The sequence below is a fragment of the Scyliorhinus torazame genome, chromosome 25 (genome assembly GCF_047496885.1).
Source record: "Scyliorhinus torazame isolate Kashiwa2021f chromosome 25, sScyTor2.1, whole genome shotgun sequence".
NCBI lineage: Eukaryota > Metazoa > Chordata > Chondrichthyes > Carcharhiniformes > Scyliorhinidae > Scyliorhinus > Scyliorhinus torazame.
This window is the reverse complement of record NC_092731.1, coordinates 47,518,121-47,537,021: the sequence shown is the minus strand read 5'-3', so window position 1 is coordinate 47,537,021 and position 18,901 is coordinate 47,518,121. Positions and strand designations below refer to the sequence as shown.

Genomic DNA, 18,901 nt, shown 5'->3' with positions numbered 1-18,901 from the left:
GGGAATGCTGTGTTTACCAGGGGTGCTGTGTTTATTTGGAACGGTGTGTTCACCAGGGCTGCTGTGTTTATTGGGAATGGTGTGTTTACCAGGTGTGCTGTGTTTATTGGGAATGCTGTGTTTATCAGGTATGCTGTGTTGATCAGGAATTCTGTGTTTATTGGGAATGCTGTGTTTATTGGGAATGCAGTGTTTATCAGGGATGCTGTGTTTATTGGGAATGTTGTGTTTATCAGGGATGCTGTGTTTATTGGGAATGTTGTGTTTATTGGGAATGTTGTGTTTATCAGGGGTGCTGTGTTTATTGGGAATGTTGTGTTTATCAGGGATGCTGTGTTTATTGGGAATGTTGTGTTTATTGGGAATGTTGTGTTTATCAGGGGTGCTGTGTTTATTGTGAATGCTGTGTTTATCAGGTATGCTGTGTTTATTGGCAATGTTGTGTTTACCAGGGATGCTGTGTTTATTGGGAATGTTGTGTTTACCAGGGGTGCTGTGTTCATTGGGAATGCTGTGTTTACCAGGGTTGCTGTGTTTATTGGGAATGCTGTGTTTATCAGGTATGCTGTGTTTATTAGGATTGTTGTGTTTACCAGGGGTGCTGTGTTTATCAGGAATGATCTGTTTACCAGGGGTGCTGTGTTTATTGGGAATGATCTGTTTTCCAGGGGTGCTGTGTTTATTGGGAATGCTGTGTTTATCGGGTATGCTGTGTTTATTATGAATGTTGTGTTTACCAGGGATTTTTTTTTATTGGGAATGCTGTGTTGACCAGGGGTGCTGTGTTTATTGGGAAATGGTGTTTATTGGGAGTGCTGTGTCATTTGGGAATGCTTGTTTATTGGGAATGTTGTGTTTACCAAGGATGCTGTGTTTATTGGGAATGTTGTGCTTATCAGGTATGCTGTGTTTATTAGGAATGTTGTGTTTATCAGGTATGCTGTGTTTATTAGGAATGTTGTGTTTATCAGGTATGCTGTGTTTAACAGGAATGTTGTGTTAATTGGGAATGCTGTGTGTATTAGGTATGCTGTGTTTATTAGGAATGCAGTGTTTACCAGTGATGCTGTTAGGAATGTTGTGTTTACCAGGGGTGATGTGTTTATTAGGAATGTTATGTTTATCAGGGATGCTGTGTTTATTGGCAATGTTGTGTTTACCAGGGATGCTGTGTTTATTGGGAATGTTGTGTTTACCAGTGGTGCTGTGTTTATTGGGAATGTTGTGTTTACCAGTGGTGCTGTGTTTATTGGGAATTCTGTGTTTATCAGGGATGCTGTGTTTATTGGGAATGTTGTGTTTACCAGGGGTGCTGTGTTAATTGGGAATGCTGTGTTTATCAGGTATGCTGTGCTTATTAGGAATTTGTGTTTAATGGGGATGCTGTGTTTATCAGGTATACTGTGTTTATTAGGAATGTTGTGTTTACCAGGGATGCTGTGTTTATTGGGAATGCTTTGTTTATCAGGCGTGCTGTGTTTATTAGGAATGTTGTGTTTATCAGGGATGCTGTGATTATTGGGAATGCTGTGTCATTTGGGAATGCCTGTTTATTGTGAATGCTGTGTTTATCAGGTATGCTGTGTTTATTGGGAATGTTGTGCTTATCAGGGGTGCTGTGTTTATTGTGAATGCTGTGTTTATCAGGTATGCTGTGTTTATTGGGAATGTTGTGTTTACCAGGGATGCTGTGTTTATTGGGAATGCTGTGTTTACCAGGGGTGCTGTGTTTATTTGGAACGGTGTGTTCACCAGGGCTGCTGTGTTTATTGGGAATGGTGTGTTTACCAGGTGTGCTGTGTTTATTGGGAATGCTGTGTTTATCAGGTATGCTGTGTTGATCAGGAATTCTGTGTTTATTGGGAATGCTGTGTTTATTGGGAATGCAGTGTTTATCAGGGATGCTGTGTTTATTGGGAATGTTGTGTTTATCAGGGATGCTGTGTTTATTGGGAATGTTGTGTTTATTGGGAATGTTGTGTTTATCAGGGGTGCTGTGTTTATTGTGAATGCTGTGTTTATCAGGTATGCTGTGTTTATTGGCAATGTTGTGTTTACCAGGGATGCTGTGTTTATTGGGAATGTTGTGTTTACCAGGGGTGCTGTGTTCATTGGGAATGCTGTGTTTACCAGGGTTGCTGTGTTTATTGGGAATGCTGTGTTTATCAGGTATGCTGTGTTTATTAGGATTGTTGTGTTTACCAGGGGTGCTGTGTTTATCAGGAATGATCTGTTTACCAGGGGTGCTGTGTTTATTGGGAATGATCTGTTTTCCAGGGGTGCTGTGTTTATTGGGAATGCTGTGTTTATCGGGTATGCTGTGTTTATTATGAATGTTGTGTTTACCAGGGATTTTTTTTTATTGGGAATGCTGTGTTGACCAGGGGTGCTGTGTTTATTGGGAAATGGTGTTTATTGGGAGTGCTGTGTCATTTGGGAATGCTTGTTTATTGGGAATGTTGTGTTTACCAAGGATGCTGTGTTTATTGGGAATGTTGTGCTTATCAGGTATGCTGTGTTTATTAGGAATGTTGTGTTTATCAGGTATGCTGTGTTTATTAGGAATGTTGTGTTTATCAGGTATGCTGTGTTTAACAGGAATGTTGTGTTAATTGGGAATGCTGTGTGTATTAGGTATGCTGTGTTTATTAGGAATGCAGTGTTTACCAGTGATGCTGTTAGGAATGTTGTGTTTACCAGGGGTGATGTGTTTATTAGGAATGTTATGTTTATCAGGGATGCTGTGTTTATTGGCAATGTTGTGTTTACCAGGGATGCTGTGTTTATTGGGAATGTTGTGTTTACCAGTGGTGCTGTGTTTATTGGGAATGTTGTGTTTACCAGTGGTGCTGTGTTTATTGGGAATTCTGTGTTTATCAGGGATGCTGTGTTTATTGGGAATGTTGTGTTTACCAGGGGTGCTGTGTTAATTGGGAATGCTGTGTTTATCAGGTATGCTGTGCTTATTAGGAATTTGTGTTTAATGGGGATGCTGTGTTTATCAGGTATACTGTGTTTATTAGGAATGTTGTGTTTACCAGGGATGCTGTGTTTATTGGGAATGCTTTGTTTATCAGGCGTGCTGTGTTTATTAGGAATGTTGTGTTTATCAGGGATGCTGTGATTATTGGGAATGCTGTGCTTACCTGGGGTGATGTGTTTATCAGGAATGCTGTGTTTATTGGGAATGCTGTGTCATTTGGGAATGCCTGTTTATTGTGAATGCTGTGTTTATCAGGTATGCTGTGTTTATTGGGAATGTTGTGTTTACCAGGGATGCTTTGTTTATTGGGAATGCTGTGTTTACCAGGGGTGCTGTGTTTATTGGGAATGTTGTGTTTACCAGGGCTACTGTGTTTATTGGGAATGGTGTGTTTACCAGGTGTGCTGTGTTTATCTGGTATGCTGTGTTTCCCAGGGGTGCTGTGTTTATTGTGAATGCTGTGTTTATCAGGGATGCTGTGTTTATTAGGAATGTTGTGTTTACCAGAGATGCTGTGTTTATTGGGAATGTGACTTTATCAGTGATGCAGCAGGTGGCAGTAGAGCAGAGCTGCTGATTGGCTGTTGCGGTCACTGGATCCAGAACGTGTACCTGAGTAAGACACCCAAGGTGTTCAAGCAAGGTGAAGGCAAGCATCCAGCAGAGGGCAGTAGAGCAGTAGTGCTCCTTAGGAATGTTGTGTTTACCAGGGATGCTGTGTTTATCAGGAATGCTGTTTTTATTAGGAATGTTGTGTTTACCGGGGTGCTGTGTTTATTGGGACTGCTGTGTTTGTCAGGGATGCTATGTTTATTAGGAATGTCATGTTTATCAGGGATGCTGTGTTTATTGGGAATGCGTCTTTATCAGTGATGCAGCAGAGGGCAGTAGAGCAGAGCTGCTGATTGGCTGTTGCGGGGAATATTTGCATCCGTGCCATGCGGTCACTGGATCCAGAAAGTATACCTGAGTAAGACACCCGAGGTGTTCAAGCAAGGTGAAGGGAAGCATCCAGCAGAGGGCAGTAGAGCAGAGCTGCTGATTGGCTGTTGCGGTGAAAATCTGCATCAGTACATTGCAGTCACCGTATCCTGAAGGTGGTTTGTGGAAGAACAGTTGTCAAGTGACAGTTAATCCCGAAACACTTCTTCAGTGTTTCCCTCCCTACCTCCTCCTCTAACCAAACAAAAAAAAAAACAGGTTAAAGTCCATCAGGTTTGTTTCGATGTCACTAGCTTTCGGAGCGCTGCTCCTTCCTCAGGTGAATGAAGAGGTATGCTCCAGAAACATATATATAGACAGATTCAAAGATGCCAGACAATGCTTGGAATGTGAGCTTTGCAGGTGATTAAATCTTTACAGATCCAGAGATGGGGTAACCCCAGGTGAAAGAGGTATGAATTGAATCAAGCCAGGACAGTTGGTAGGATTTCGCAGGCCAGATGGTGGGGGGGGTGCGACATGAATCCCAGGAAATCCTACCAACTGTCCTGGCTTGAGACAATTCACACCGCTTTAACCTGGGGTTACCCCATCTCTGAATCTGTAAAGATTTAATCACCTGCTAATGCTCGCATTCAAAGCATTGTCTGGCATCTTTGAATCTGTCTATATATGTGTTTCTGGAACAGACCTCTTCATTCACCTGAGGAAGGAGCAGCGCTCCGAAAGCTAGTGACATCGAAACAAACCTGTTGGACTTTAACCTGGTGTTGTAAAACTGTGCTCACCCCAGTCCAACGCCGGCATCTCCACATCAAACAAAAAAAGTCAATCACTGTGAGGATCCAGCCGAGTAAAGGTGAAGAGGGAGACTCGAGGGCAGGTAGAAGTAGAAAGAAGTTGAACCGTGACATCACAGCCTGCAGGTAAGTGATTGGCTGGTGACTGGTAAGTAGTTTTTCTTTTCCCTGAGGTGTTATCGGGCGCAGTGCTTGCTGAGTGAGTGCTTGCTGAGAAGGGGAGTACATTTGTTTTACAACTTACTGTTGGGAGTTTCCAGCTGAATCCGGTCGGAGTGAGGACAGAGTGACTGCTGGGTAAGTAGTAAAGATTTAAATTGTTTGCGCAGCCCCATAACAGCTGATTGTTGTTCTCGCGTGGGGCGCAGTGGTTGCTGGTTAAGTGTTTTATTTTTACCTGTATTGAAGTTGGGCAGTTTCTAAACCCTAGACACTACACTTGTACTGTCCCCCACCCTTCCACCTGCTTTAACATAAGGGGTAGAGTGAATAACAGGTAAGCTCTTTCTTTCTTTTTCTTTTTTTATCTAGAGGGGATGGCAGGGAAGGCAGTGCAATGTTCCTCCTGCAGAATGTTTGAGGTGAGGGACACCTTCAGTGTCCCTGCTGATTTCACCTGTGGGAAGTGCACCCATCTCCAGCTCGTCAAAAACCACGTTCGGGAACTGGAGCTGGAGCTGGATGAACTTCGGATCATTCGGGAGGCAGACGTGGTCATAGATAGAAGCTTCAGGGATGTAGTTACTCCGAAGAATCAAGCTAGATGGGTGACGGTGAGAGGGGCTGGGAGGAAGCAGTCAGTGCAGAGATCCCCTGTCGTCGTTCCCCTTAGTAACAAGTATACCGCTTTGGATACTGTTGAGGAGGACGACCTACCAGGGGTAAGCCACGGTGAACGGATCTCCAGCACTGAGTCCGTCCCTGTGGCTCAGAAGGGAAGGAGGGGGAGCAGGAGAGCAATAGTTATTGGGGACTCGATAGTTAAGGGACAGATAGACGGTTCTGTGGCAGCGAAAGAGACTCACGGGTGGTATGTTGCCTCCCGGGTGCCAGGGTCCGTGATGTCTCGGACCGTGTTTTCAGAATCCTTAAAGGGGGAGGGGAAGCAGTCACAAGTCGTGGTATACATCGGTACCAACGACATAGGTAAGAGAAGGGACGGGGATTTAAAGCAGGAATTTGGGGAGCTAGGGTGGAAGCTGAGAGCCGGGACAAACCATGTTGTCATCTCTGGTTCGTTGCCGGTGCCACGTGCCAGTGAGGTGAGGAACGGGGAGGGAGTGCCGATAAACACGTGGCTGCAGGGATGGTGTAGGAGGGAGGGTTTCAGGTACGTGGATAATTGGAGCCCATTCTGGGGAAGGTGGGACGTGTAGAGACAGGACGGTTTGCACCTGAACCAGAGGGGCACCAATATTCTGGGAGGGAAATTTGCTCCGGCTCCTCGGGGGGGGGGGGGGGGGGGGGGGGGGGGGGGGGGGGGTTAAACTAATTTGTCAGGGGGCTGGGAAAACGAGCTGTACCCCAGAAGCCAGTGTTGAGAGTAGTGAGGTACTGAGGAGGGTATCAAGGTCTCAGGAGTGCACCGGCAGACAGAAAGGTGGGTTGAAGTGTGTCTACTTCAATGCAAGGAGCATCCGGAATAAGGTAGGTGAACTTGGAGCCTGGATTGGTACTTGGGACTATGATGTTGTGGCCATTACGGAGACAAGGGGCGTGATTCTCCCCTACCCGGCGGGGCGGGGGGGGGTCCGGCGTAATGGAGTGGCGGGAACCATTCCAGCGTCGGGCCGCCCTAAAGGTGCGGAAGCTCTTGAGGGGCTAGGCCCGCGCCGGAGTGTTTTCCGCTTCGCCGGCTGGCAGAAAGGCCTTTGCCGAGCGACGCATGCACGGGAGCGTCAGCGTCTGCTAACGTCATTCCCACGCATGCGCAGGGGAGGGGGGTCTCTGTTGAACCGGGCCAAGTGTTAGATTTGTTTGTGGGAGAGCACTTTGGAGATAGTGATCACAATTCGGTGTCTTTCACTATTGCAATGGAGAGGGATAGGGCCATACGGCAGGGCAAGGTTTATAATTGGGGGAGGGGTAATTATGATGCGATTAGGCAAGAATTAGGGAGCATAAGAAAGGAACAGAAACTGTCAGGGAAAGGCACAAATGAAAAGTGGAGCTTGTTCAAGGAACAAATACTGCGTGTCCTTGATAAGTATGTCCCTGTCAGGCAGGGAGGAAATGGCCGTGTGGGGGGAACCATGGTTCACAAAAGAGGTTGAATGTCTTGTCAAGAGGAAAAGGAAGCGTATGTAAGGATGAGAAAACAAGGTTCAGTTGGGTCGCTTGAGGGTTACAAGGTAGCAAGGAATGAACTGACAAAAGGGTTTAGGAGAGCTCGGAGGGGGCATGAGAAGTCCTTGGTGGGTCGGATCAAGGAAAACCCCAAGGCTTTTTACTCTTATGTGAGAAATAAAAGAATGACCAGGGTGAGGGTAGGGCCGGTCAAGGACAGTAGTGGGAACTTGTGCATGGAGTCAGAAGGGATAGGAGAGGCGTTGAATTAATACTTTTCTTCAGTGTTCACCAAGGAGAGGAGCCATGTTTTTGAGGATGAGAGTGTGATTCAGGCGGGCAGGTTGGAGGAAGTAGATGTTCTGAGGAAGGATGTATTAGCAATTTTGAAAAACCTGAGGGTCGACAAGTCCCCTGGGCCAGATGGGATATACCCAAGGATTCTTTGGGAGGCAAGGGATGAGATTGCAGAGCCTTTGGCTTTGATCTTTGGGTCCTCGCTGTCCACGGGGATAGTGCCAGAGGACTGGAGAGTTGCGAATGTTGTTCCTCTGTTCAAGAAAGGGAATAGGAATGACCCTGGTAATTATAGGCCAGTTAGTCTTACTTTGGTGGTCGGGAAGATAATGGAAAAGGTCCTGAAGGATAGGATTTATGACCATTGGAAAGATGCAGCTTAATCCGGGATAGTCAACACGGATTTGTGAAGGGTAGGTCTTGCCTCACAAATTTGATTGAATTCTTTGAGGAGGTAACTAAGTGTGTAGATGAAGGTAGAGCAGTTGATGTTGCACACATGGATTTTAGTAAGGTGTTTGATAAGGTTCCCCATGGTCGGCTCATGAAGAAAGTAAGGAGGTGTGGGATAGAGGGAAATTTGGCCAATTGGATCAGTAACTGGCTATCACATAGAAGACAGAGGGTGGTGGTGGATGGAACATTTTCAGACTGGAGACCAGTTACCAGCGGTGTACCACAGGGATCAGTGCTGGGTCCTCTGCTATTTGTGATTTTTATCAATGACTTGGAGGAGGGGGCTGAAGGGTGGGTCAGTAAATTTGCTGATGACACCAAGATTGGTGGAGTAGTGGATGAGGTGGAGGGCTGTTGTAGGCTGCAAAGAGACATTGATAGGATGCAGAGATGGGCCGGAAAATGGTAGATGGAGTTTAACCCTGATAAGTGCGAGGTGATTCATTTTGGTAGAAAACATTTGAATGCGGATTACAGGGTCAACGGCAGGGTTCTGAGGAATGTTGAGGAACAGAGAGATCTGGGGGTTCATGTCCACAGATCTCTGAAGGTTGCCATTCAAGTGGATAGAGCCGTGAAGAAGGCCTAAAGTGTGTTAACGTTTATCAACAGGGGGCTTGAGTTTAAGAGCCGCGGGGTTATGCTGCAACTATACATGACCCTGGTGAGACCACGTTTGGAGTATTGTGTGCAGTTCTGGTCACCTCATTATAGGAAGGATGTGGAAGCATTGGAAAGGGTGCAAAGGAGATTTGCCAGGATGTTGCCTGGTTTGCAGGATAGGTCTTATGAGGAAAGGTTGAGGGAGCTTGGGCTTTTCTCTTTGGAGTGGAGGAGGATGAGAGGCGACTTAATAGAGGTTCGTAAGATAATGAGGGGGATAGATAGAGTGGACGTTCAGAGACTATTTCCTCAGGTGGATGTAGCTGTTACAAGGGGGCATAACCAAAAGGTTCAGGGTGGGAGATATTGGAGCGATGTCCGAGGTAGGTTCTTTACTCAGAGAGTAAGGTGTAGGATGGACTGCCTGCTGTGATAGTGGAGTCGGACACTTTAGGAACTTTCAAGCGGTTATTGGATAGGCACATGGAGCACACTAGAATGACAGGGAGTGGGATAGCTTGATCTTGGTTTCGGACAATGCTCGACACAACATCGAGGGCCGAAGGGCCTGTTCTGTGCTGTATTGTTCTTTGTTTATTGGGAATGCTGTGTTGATTAGGAATGTTGTGGTTATTGAAAAATGATATGCGCATCAGGGATGCTGTGGATATTGAGCATGGCAGGTTTGAGGGGCTGTATGGCCTCCTCCTCAGATGGTAGATGTTTGTTCTGGTGATGATGGATGTGTTGGAGGGAATGAAAATTTCAGTTCTATAAAAGCTGCCTGAGAATTGAGTTTAACGATTCAGCTTTCAATGCGAGGATAAGTGAGAGAGGAAATGTTTGTCAAATTCTTACCCAGAGAAATTGAAGGAGATTCGCAGATAATCTTCACATTTATTGTCCAGTCCACAGTCCATCTGGAATGGCAGCTGTAACAGCAGGAAGGGAGATGGCAAAGCTCCTCTTACACATCAGCATCTCACGCTAAATTAATCAGTGGTCAGACACCAATATCTAATCTGAAATTTCACAGAAAACTTCAATCTCCCCAGGCCCTGTGTGAATGACTGTATCTCCACTGATAATCCAGCTGCCTCGCACTGTCGCTCAGTAACCCCTCTCCCCCAGCACCCTGTGTTACTGACTATTTCCACTGATGTTAATCCAGCTCCCTCACACTATCACTCACTAACCCCTCTCCCCCAGCACCCTGTGTTACTGACTGTATCTGTACTGATGTTAATCTAGCTCCCTCGCACTGTCACTCAGTAACCCCTCTCCCCCAGCACCCTGTGTTACTGACTGTATCTCTACTGATGTTAATCGAGCTCCCTCACACTGTCACTCAGTAACCCCTCTCCCCCCAGCACCCTGTGTTACTGACTGTATCTCTACTGATGTTAATCCAGCTCGCTCACACTGTCACTCAGTAACCCCTCTCCCCCAGCACCCTGTGTTACTGACTGTATCTCTACTGATGTTAATCTAGCTCCCTCGCACTGTCACTCAGTAACCCCTCTCCCCCAGCACCCTGTGTTACTGACTGTATCTCTACTGATGTTAATCCAGCTCCCTCACACTGTCACTCAGTAACCCCTCTCCCCCAGCACCCTGTGTTACTGACTGTATCTCCACTGATGTTAATCCAGCTCGCTCACACTGTCACTCAGTAACCCCTCTCCCCCAGCACCCTGTGTTACTGACTGTATCTCTACTGATGTTAATCCAGCTCCCTCACACTGTCACTCAGTAACCCCTCTCCCCCAGCACCCTGTGTTACTGACTGTATCTCTACTGATGTTAATCTAGCTCCCTCACACTGTCACACAGTAACCCCTCTCCCCCAGCACCCTGTGTTACTGACTGTATCTCTACTGATGTTAATCCAGCTCCCTCACACTGTCACTCAGTAACCCCTCTCCCCCAGCACCCTGTGTTACTGACTGTATCTCCACTGATGTTAATCCAGCTCGCTCACACTGTCACTCAGTAACCCCTCTCTCCCAGCACCCTGTGTTACTGACTGTATCTCCACTGATGTTAATCCAGCTCGCTCACACTGTCACTCAGTAACCCCTATCCCCCAGCACCCTGTGTTACTGACTGTATCTCTACTGATGTTAATCCAGCTCCCTCACACTGTCACTCAGTAACCCCTCTCCCCCCAGCACCCTGTGTTACTGACTGTATCTCTACTGATGTTAATCCAGCTCGCTCACACTGTCACTCAGTAACCCCTCTCCCCCAGCACCCTGTGTTACTGACTGTATCTCCACTGATGTTAATCCAGCTCCCTCACACTGTCACTCAGTAACATCTCCCCCAGCACCCTGTGTTACTGACTGTATCTCCACTGATGTTAATCCTGCTCCCTCACACTGTCGCTCAGTAACTTCTCTCCCCCCAGCACCCTGTGTTACTGACTGTATCTCTACCGATCTTAATCCAGCTCCCTCACACTGTCACTCAGTAACCCCTCTCCCCCAGCACCCTGTGTTACTGACTGTATCTCCACTGATGTTAATCCAGCTCCCTCACACTGTCACTCAGTAACCTCTCTCCCCCAGCACCCTGTGTGACTGACTGTATCTCTACTGATGTTAATCCAGCTCCCTCACACTGTCACTCAAAGAACAAACAAACAAAGAAATGTACAGCACAGGAACAGGCCCTTCGGCCCTCCAAGCCTGTGCCGACCATGCTGCCTGACTAAACTACAATCTTCTACACTTCCTGGGTCCGTATCCTTCTATTCCCATCCTATTCATATATTTGTCAAGATGCCCCTTAAATGTACCTATCGTCCCTGCTTCCACTCCCTCCTCCGGTAGCGAGTTCCAGGCACCCACTACCCTCTGCGTAAAAAACTTGCCTCGTACATCTACTTTAAAACTTGCCCCTCTCACCTTAAACCTATGCCCCCTAGCAATTGACCCCTCTACCCTGGGGAAAAGCCTCTGACTATCCACTCTGTCTATGCCCCTCATAATTTTGTATACCTCTATCAGGTCTCCCCTCAACCTCCTTCGTTCCAGTGAGAACAAAGCGAGTTTATTCAACCGCTCCTCATAGCTAATGCCCTCCATACCAGGCAACATTCTGGTAAATCTCTTTCTGCACCCTCTCTAAAGCCTCCACATCCTTCTGGTAGTGTGGCGACCAGAATTGAACACTATACTCCAAGTGTGGCCTAACTAAGGTTCTATACAGCTGCAACATGACTTGCCAATTCTTATACTCAATGCCCCGGCCAATGAAGGCAAGCATGCCGTATGCCTTCTTGACTACCTTCTCCACCTGTGTTGCCCCTTTCAATGACCTGTGGGCCTGTACTCCTAGATCTCTTTGACTTTCAATACTCTTGAGGGTTCTACCATTCACTGTATATTCCCTACCTGCATTAGACCTTCCAAAATGCATTACCTCACATTTGTCCGGATTAAACTCCATCTGCCATCTCTCCGCCCAAGTATCCAAACAATCTAAATCCTGCTGTATCCTCCGACAGTCCTCATCGCTATCCGCAATTCCACCAACCTTTGTGTCGTCTGCAAATTTACTAATCAGACCAGTTACATTTTCCTCCAAATCATTTATATTTTTCCTCCAAATCATTTATATCAGTAACCCCTCTCCCCCAGCACCCTGTGTTACTGACTGTATCTCTACTGATGTTAATCCAGCTCCCTCACACTGTCACTCAGTAACCCCTCTCCCCCAGCACCCTGTGTTACTGACTGTATCTGTACTGAGGTTTATCCAGCTCCCTCACACTGTCACTCAGTAACTCTCTCCCTCAGCACCGCGTGTTACTGACTGTATCTCTACTGATGTTAATCCAGCTCCCTCACACTGTCACTCAGTAACCCCTCTCCCCCAGCTCCCTCACACTGTCACTCAGTAACTCTCTCCCTCAGCACCGCGTGTTACTGCCTGTATCTCTACTGATGTTAATCCAGCTCCCTCACACTGTCACTCAGTAACCCCTCTCCCCCAGCATCCTGTGTTACTGACTATCTCTACTGATGTTAATCCAGCTCCCCCACACTATCACTCAGTAACCCCTCTCCCCCAGCACACTGTGTTACTGACTGTATCTCTACTGATGTTAATCCAGCTCCCTCACACTGTCACTCAGTAACCCCTCTCCCCCAGCACCCTGTGTTACTGACTGTATCTCTACTGATGTTAATCCAGCTCCCTCACACTGTCACTCAGTAACCCCTCTCCCCCAGCACCCTGTGTTACTGACTGTATCTCTACTGATGTTAATCCAGCTCCCTCACACTGTCACTCAGTAACCCCTCTCCCCAGCGCCCTGTGTTACTGACTGTATCTCTACTGATGTTAATCCAGCTCCCTCACACTGTCACTCAGTAACCCCTCTCCCCCCAGCACCCTGTGTTACTGACTGTATCTCTACTGATGCTAATCCAGCTCGCTCACACGGTCACTCGGTAACCCCTCTCCCCCAGCACCCTGTGTTACTGACTGTATCTCTACTGATGTTAATCCAGCTCCCTCACACTGTCACTCAGTCACCCCTCTCCCCCAGCACCCTGTGTTACTGACTGTATCTCCACTGATGTTAATCCAGCTCGCTCACACTGTCACTCAGTAACCCCTCTCCCCCAGCACCCTGTGTTACTGACTGTATCTCTACTGATGTTAATCCAGCTCCCTCACACTGTCACTCAGTAACCCCTCTCTCCCAGCACCCTGTGTTACTGACTGTATCTCTACTGATGTTAATCCAGCTCCCTCACACTGTCACTCAGTAACCCCTCTCCCCCAGCACCCTGTGTTACTGACTGTATTCCCGCTCATTACAATCCATTTATTTTGTACCTTATAAGTTTGCGATGTTTCTGTGTACTCGTTTAGAATTGGACGTAACCCCTTGCTATCCGGAATCACCTCACCTGCCAAAGTGAAGTTCAGTGACAGGTCGATAGGTTCAAAATAATCCGTGACACAACTCTGAGTCAGAAAGAGAGAGAGAAAGTATAACCGATCGAGGAGCATGAAAACAATCTCCCCAGCTGCTCCCCGCAAATCTTAGGACATAGAACATAGAACAATACAGCGCAGTACAGGCCCTTTGGCCCACGATGTTGCACCGAAACAAAAGCCATCTAACCTACACTATGCCATTATCATCCATATGTTTATCCAATAAACTTTTAAATGCCCTCAATGTTGGCGAATTCACTACTGTAGCAGGTAGGGCATTCCACGGCCTCACTACTCTTTGCGTAAAGAACCTACCTCTGACCTCTGTCCTATATCTATTACCCCTCAGTTTAAAGTTATGTCCCCTCGTGCCAGCCATATCCATCCGCGGGAGAAGGCTCTCACTGTCCACCCTATCCAACCCCCTGATCATTTTGTATGCCTCTATTAAGTCTCCTCTTAACCTTCTTCTCTCCAACGAAAACAACCTCAAGTCCATCAGCCTTTCCTCATAAGATTTTCCCTCCATACCAGGCAACATCCTGGTAAATCTCCTCTGCACCCGCTCCAAAGCCTCCACATCCTTCCTATAATGCGGTGACCAGAACTGTACGCAATACTCCAAATGCGGCCGTACCAGAGTTCTGTACAGCTGCAACATGACCTCCCGACTCCGGAACTCAATCCCTCTACCAATAAAGGCCAACACTCCATAGGCCTTCTTCACAACCCTATCAACCTGGGTGGCAACTTTCAGGGATCGATGTACATGGACACCTAGATCCCTCTGCTCATCCACACTTTCAAGAACTTTACCATTAGCCAAATATTCCGCATTCCTGTTATTCCTTCCAAAGTGAATCACCTCACACTTCTCTACATTAAACTCCATTTGCCACCTCTCAGCCCAGCTCTGCAGCTTATCTATATCCCTCTGTAACCTGCTACATCCTTCCACACTATCGACAACACCACCGACTTTAGTATCGTCTGCAAATTTACTCACCCACCCTTCTGCGCCTTCCTCTAGGTCATTGATAAAAATGACAAACAGCAACGGCCCCAGAACAGATCCTTGTGGTACTCCACTTGTGACTGTACTCCATTCTGAACATTTCCCATCAACCACCACCCTCTGTCTTCTTTCAGCTAGCCAATTTCTGATCCACATCTCTAAATCACCCTCAATCCCCAGCCTCCGTATTTTTTGCAATAGCCTACCGTGGGGAACCTTATCAAACGCTTTGCTGAAATCCATATACACCACATCAACTGCTCTACCCTCGTCTACCTGTTCAGTCACCTTCTCAAAGAACTCAATAAGGTTTGTGAGGCATGACCTACCCTTCACAAAGCCATGCTGACTATCCCTGATCATATTATTCCTATCTAGATGATTATAAATCTTGCCTCTTGCAGAGGAGATTTACCAGGATGTTGCCTGGTATGGAGGGAAAATCTTATGAGGAAAGGCTGATGGACTTGAGGTTGTTTTCGTGAGAGAGAAGAAGGTTAAGAGGAGACTTAATAGAGGTATACAAAATGATCTAGATGATTATAAATCTTGTCCCTTATAATCCCCTCCAAGACTTTACCCACTACAGACGTGAGGCTCACCGGTCTATAGTTGCCGGGGTTGTCTCTGCTCCCCTTTTTGAACAAAGGGACCACATTTGCTGTCCTCCAGTCCTCTGGCACTATTCCTGTAGCCAATGATGACATAAAAATCAAAGCCAAAGGTCCAGCAATCTCTTCCCTGGCCTCCCAGAGAATCCTAGGATAAATCCCATCAGGTCCCGGGGACTTATCTATTTTCAGCCTGTCCAGAATTGCCAACACCTCTTCCCTACGTACCTCAATGCCATCTATTCTATTAGCCTGGGGCTCAGCATTCTCCTCCACAACATTATCTTTTTCCTGAGTGAATACTGACGAAAAATATTCATTTAGTATCTCGCCTATCTCTTCAGACTACACACACACTTTCCCATCCCTGTCGTTGACTGGTCCTACTCTTTCCCTAGTCATTCGCTTATTCCTGACATACCTATAGAATTTTTGGGTTTTCCTTGATCCTTCCTGCCAAATACTTCTCATGTCCCCTCATTGCTCGTCTTAGCTCCCTCTTTAGATCCTTCCTCGCTACCTTGTAACTATCCATCGCCCCAACCGAAACTTCACACTTCATCATCACATAGGCCTCCTTCTTCCTCTTAACAAGAGATTCCACTTTCTTGGTAAACCACGGTTCCCTCGCTCGACGCCTTCCTCCCTGTCTGACCGGTACATACTTATCAAGAACACGCAGTAGCTGATCCTTGAACAAGCCCCACTTATCCAGTGTGCCCAACACTTGCAGCCTACTTCTCCACCTGATCCCCCCCAAGTCATGTCTAATGGCATCATAATTGCCCTTCCCCCAGCTATAACTCTTGCCCTGCGCTGTATACTTATCCTTTTCCATCATTAACGTAAACGTCACCAAATTGTGGTCACTGTCCCCAAAGTGCTCTCCTACCTCCAAATCCAACACCTGGCCTGGTTCATTACCCAAAACCAAATCCAACGTGGCCTCGCCTCTTGTTGGCCTGTCAACATATTGTTTCAGGAAACCCTCCTGCACACACTGTACAAAAAACGACCCATCTATTGTACTCAAACTATATCTTTTCCAGTCAATATTTGGAAAGTTAAAGTCTCCCATAATAACTACCCTGTTACTTTCGCTCATATCCAGAATCATCTTCGCCATCCTTTCCTCTACATCCCTAGAACTATTAGGAGGCCTATAAAAAACTCCCAACAGGGTGACCTCTCCTTTCCTGTTTCTAACTTCAGCCCATACTACCTCGGAAGAAGAGTCCCCATCTAGCATCCTCTCCGCCACCGTAATACTGCTCTTGACTAGCAGCGCCACACCTCCCCTTCTTTTGCCTCCTTCTCTGAGCTTACTAAAACACCTAAACCCCGGAACCTGCAACATCCATTCCTGTCCCTGCTCTATCCATGTCTCCGAAATGGCCACAACATCCAAGTCCCAGGTACCAACCCATGCTTCCAGTTCCCCTACCTTGTTTCGTATACTCCTGGCATTGAAGTAGACACACTTCAAACCACCTATCTGAACACTGGCCCCCTCCAGCGACGTCAAATCTGTGCTCCTGACCTCTATACTCTCATTCTCCCTTACCCTAAAACTACAATCCAGGTTCCCATGCCCCTGCTGCATTAGTTTAAACCGCCCCCCTTCAGCAATGTTTGATTGAAATGAAGCAAATTTGCGATACTGATCCTCTGACAGTGCAGCACTCCCTCAGTACTGACCCTCTGACAGTGCGGCACTCCCTCAGCACTGACGCTCTGACACTGCAGCACTCCCTCAGTACTGACCCTCTGACAGTGCAGCACTCCCTCAGCACTGACCCTCTGACAGTGCGTCACTCCCTCAGTACTGACCCTCTGACAGTGCAGCACTCCCTCAGTACAGACCCTCTGACAGTGCAGCACTCCCTCAGTACTGACCCTCTGACAGTGCAGCACTCCCTCAGTACTGACCCTCTGACAGTGCAGCACTCCCTCAGTACTGACCCTCTGACAGTGCAGCACTCCCTCAGTACTGACCGTCTGACAGAGCGGCACTCCCTCAGTGCTGACCCTCTAACAGTGCAGAACTCCCTCAGTACTGACCCTCTGACAGTGCAGCACTTCCTCAGTACTGACCCTCTGACAGTGCAGCACTCCCTCAGTACTGACCCTCTGACAGTGCGGCACTCTCTCAGGACTGACCCTCTGACAGTGCGGCACTCCCTCAGTACTAACCCTCTGACAGTGCAGCACTCCCCCAGTACTGACCCTCTGACAGTGCGACACTCCCTCAGTACTGACCCTCTGACAGTGCGGCACTCCCTCAGTACTGACCCTCTGACAGTGCAGCACTCCCTCAGTACTGACCCCCTGACTGTGCAGCACTCCCTCAGAACTGACCCTCTGACAGTGCTACACTCCCTCAGTACTGACCCTCTGACAGTGCAGCACTCCCTCAGTACTGACCCTCTGACAGTGCAGCACTCCCTCAGCACTGACCCTCTGACAGTGCAGCACTCCCTCAGTACTGACCCTCTGACTGTGCAGCACTCCCTCAGTACATGACCCTCTGACAGTGCGGCACTCCCTCAGCACTGACCCTCTGACAGTGCGGCACTCCCTCAGTACTGACCCTCTGACTGTGCGGCACTCCCTCAGTACTGACCCTCTGACAGTGCGGCACTCCCTCAGTACTGACCCTCTGACAGTGCGGCACTCCCTCAGTACTGACCCTCTGACAGTGCAGCACTCCCTCAGCACTGACCCTCTGACAGTGCAGCACTCCCTCAGTCCTGACCCTCTGACAGTGCGGCACTCCCTCAGTACTGACCCAACAACATAGATCCGAATTAAACAGTATTAAACAGCAGAATGTTTCCTAAATGGTTTCCCAGCTGTGAGTCTGTGAGGTGTTTGAATGTTGTCACCGGTAATCTGATTGGGAACTGTTGACAACGCCTTGTCCCAGTGCGGAACTGCAGGTTGCTGGTCAGAGAACTGGACAATGTCTGGAATAGTGCCCTTCCGTGCTGTCGGCCTTTATCCAGCTGCAATCTATACGTGATGTTGGCCTGCAGCACTCCTGCCAAGACAGATGTGGAATATGTCGTTAATGTGAGCAACGCATTCAATACCGGATTCCCTACAGCAGAGGCATCACTCCCCCTGTGTCACTGTCTCCCCCTGTCATACCCATCCCCCCCACACTGCCTCCCTGTGATTCCCATCCTCCCCACACTGTCTCTCCCTGTGATACCCATCCTCCCCACACTGTCTCCCCCTGTCATACCCATCCCCCCCACACTGCCTCCCTGTGATTCCCATCCTCCCCACACTGTCTCTCCCTGTGATACCCATCCCCCCACACTGTCTCCCTGTGATACCCATCCCCCCCACACTGTCTCCCTGTGATACCCATCCCCCCCACACTGTCTCCCTGTGATACCCATCCCCCCCACACTGTCTCCCTGTGATACCCATACTCCCCACACTGTCTCCCCCTGTCATACCCATCCCCCCCACACTGTCTCCCTGTGATATCCATCCCCCCATACTGTCTCTCCCTGTGATACCCATCCCCCACACTGTCTCTCCCTGTGATATCCATCCTCCCCACACTGTCTCTCCCTGTGATACCCATCCTCCCCACACTGTCTCTCCCTGTGATACACATCCCCCCACACTGTCTCTCCCTGTGATACCCATCCCCCCACACTGTCTCTCCCTGTGATACCCATACTCCCCACACTGTCTCCCCCTGTCATACCCATCCCCCCCACACTGTCTCCCTGTCATACCCATCCCCCCCACACTGTCTCCCTGTGATACCCATCCCCCCCACACTGTCTCTCCCTGTGATACCCATCCCCCCCACACTGTCTCTCCCTGTGATACCCATCCTCCCCACACTGTCTCCCTGTGATACCCATCCCCCACACTGTCTCCCCCTGTGATACCCATCCTCCCCACACTGTCTCTCCCTGTGATACCCATC

At 48.1% G+C, this 18,901-nt stretch overlaps 1 protein-coding gene across 1 annotated transcript in view; it reads right to left on the bottom strand.

The window, feature by feature from the left end:
• The window catches only part of LOC140402258 (integrin alpha-M-like), a 177,241-nt gene extending 159,257 nt beyond the window's left edge, over nt 1-17,984 (bottom strand). Inside the window, exons 1-3 of the mRNA XM_072489889.1 lie at nt 17,835-17,984; nt 13,219-13,350; nt 9,226-9,299 (exon numbers count right to left, since the gene is read on the bottom strand). Coding sequence (XP_072345990.1) covers nt 9,226-9,287 — 62 coding nt within the window. The 5' untranslated portion in view covers nt 9,288-9,299; nt 13,219-13,350; nt 17,835-17,984. The remainder of the gene's footprint in view (nt 1-9,225; nt 9,300-13,218; nt 13,351-17,834) is intronic.
• Nucleotides 17,985-18,901: the final 917 nt, after the last annotated feature.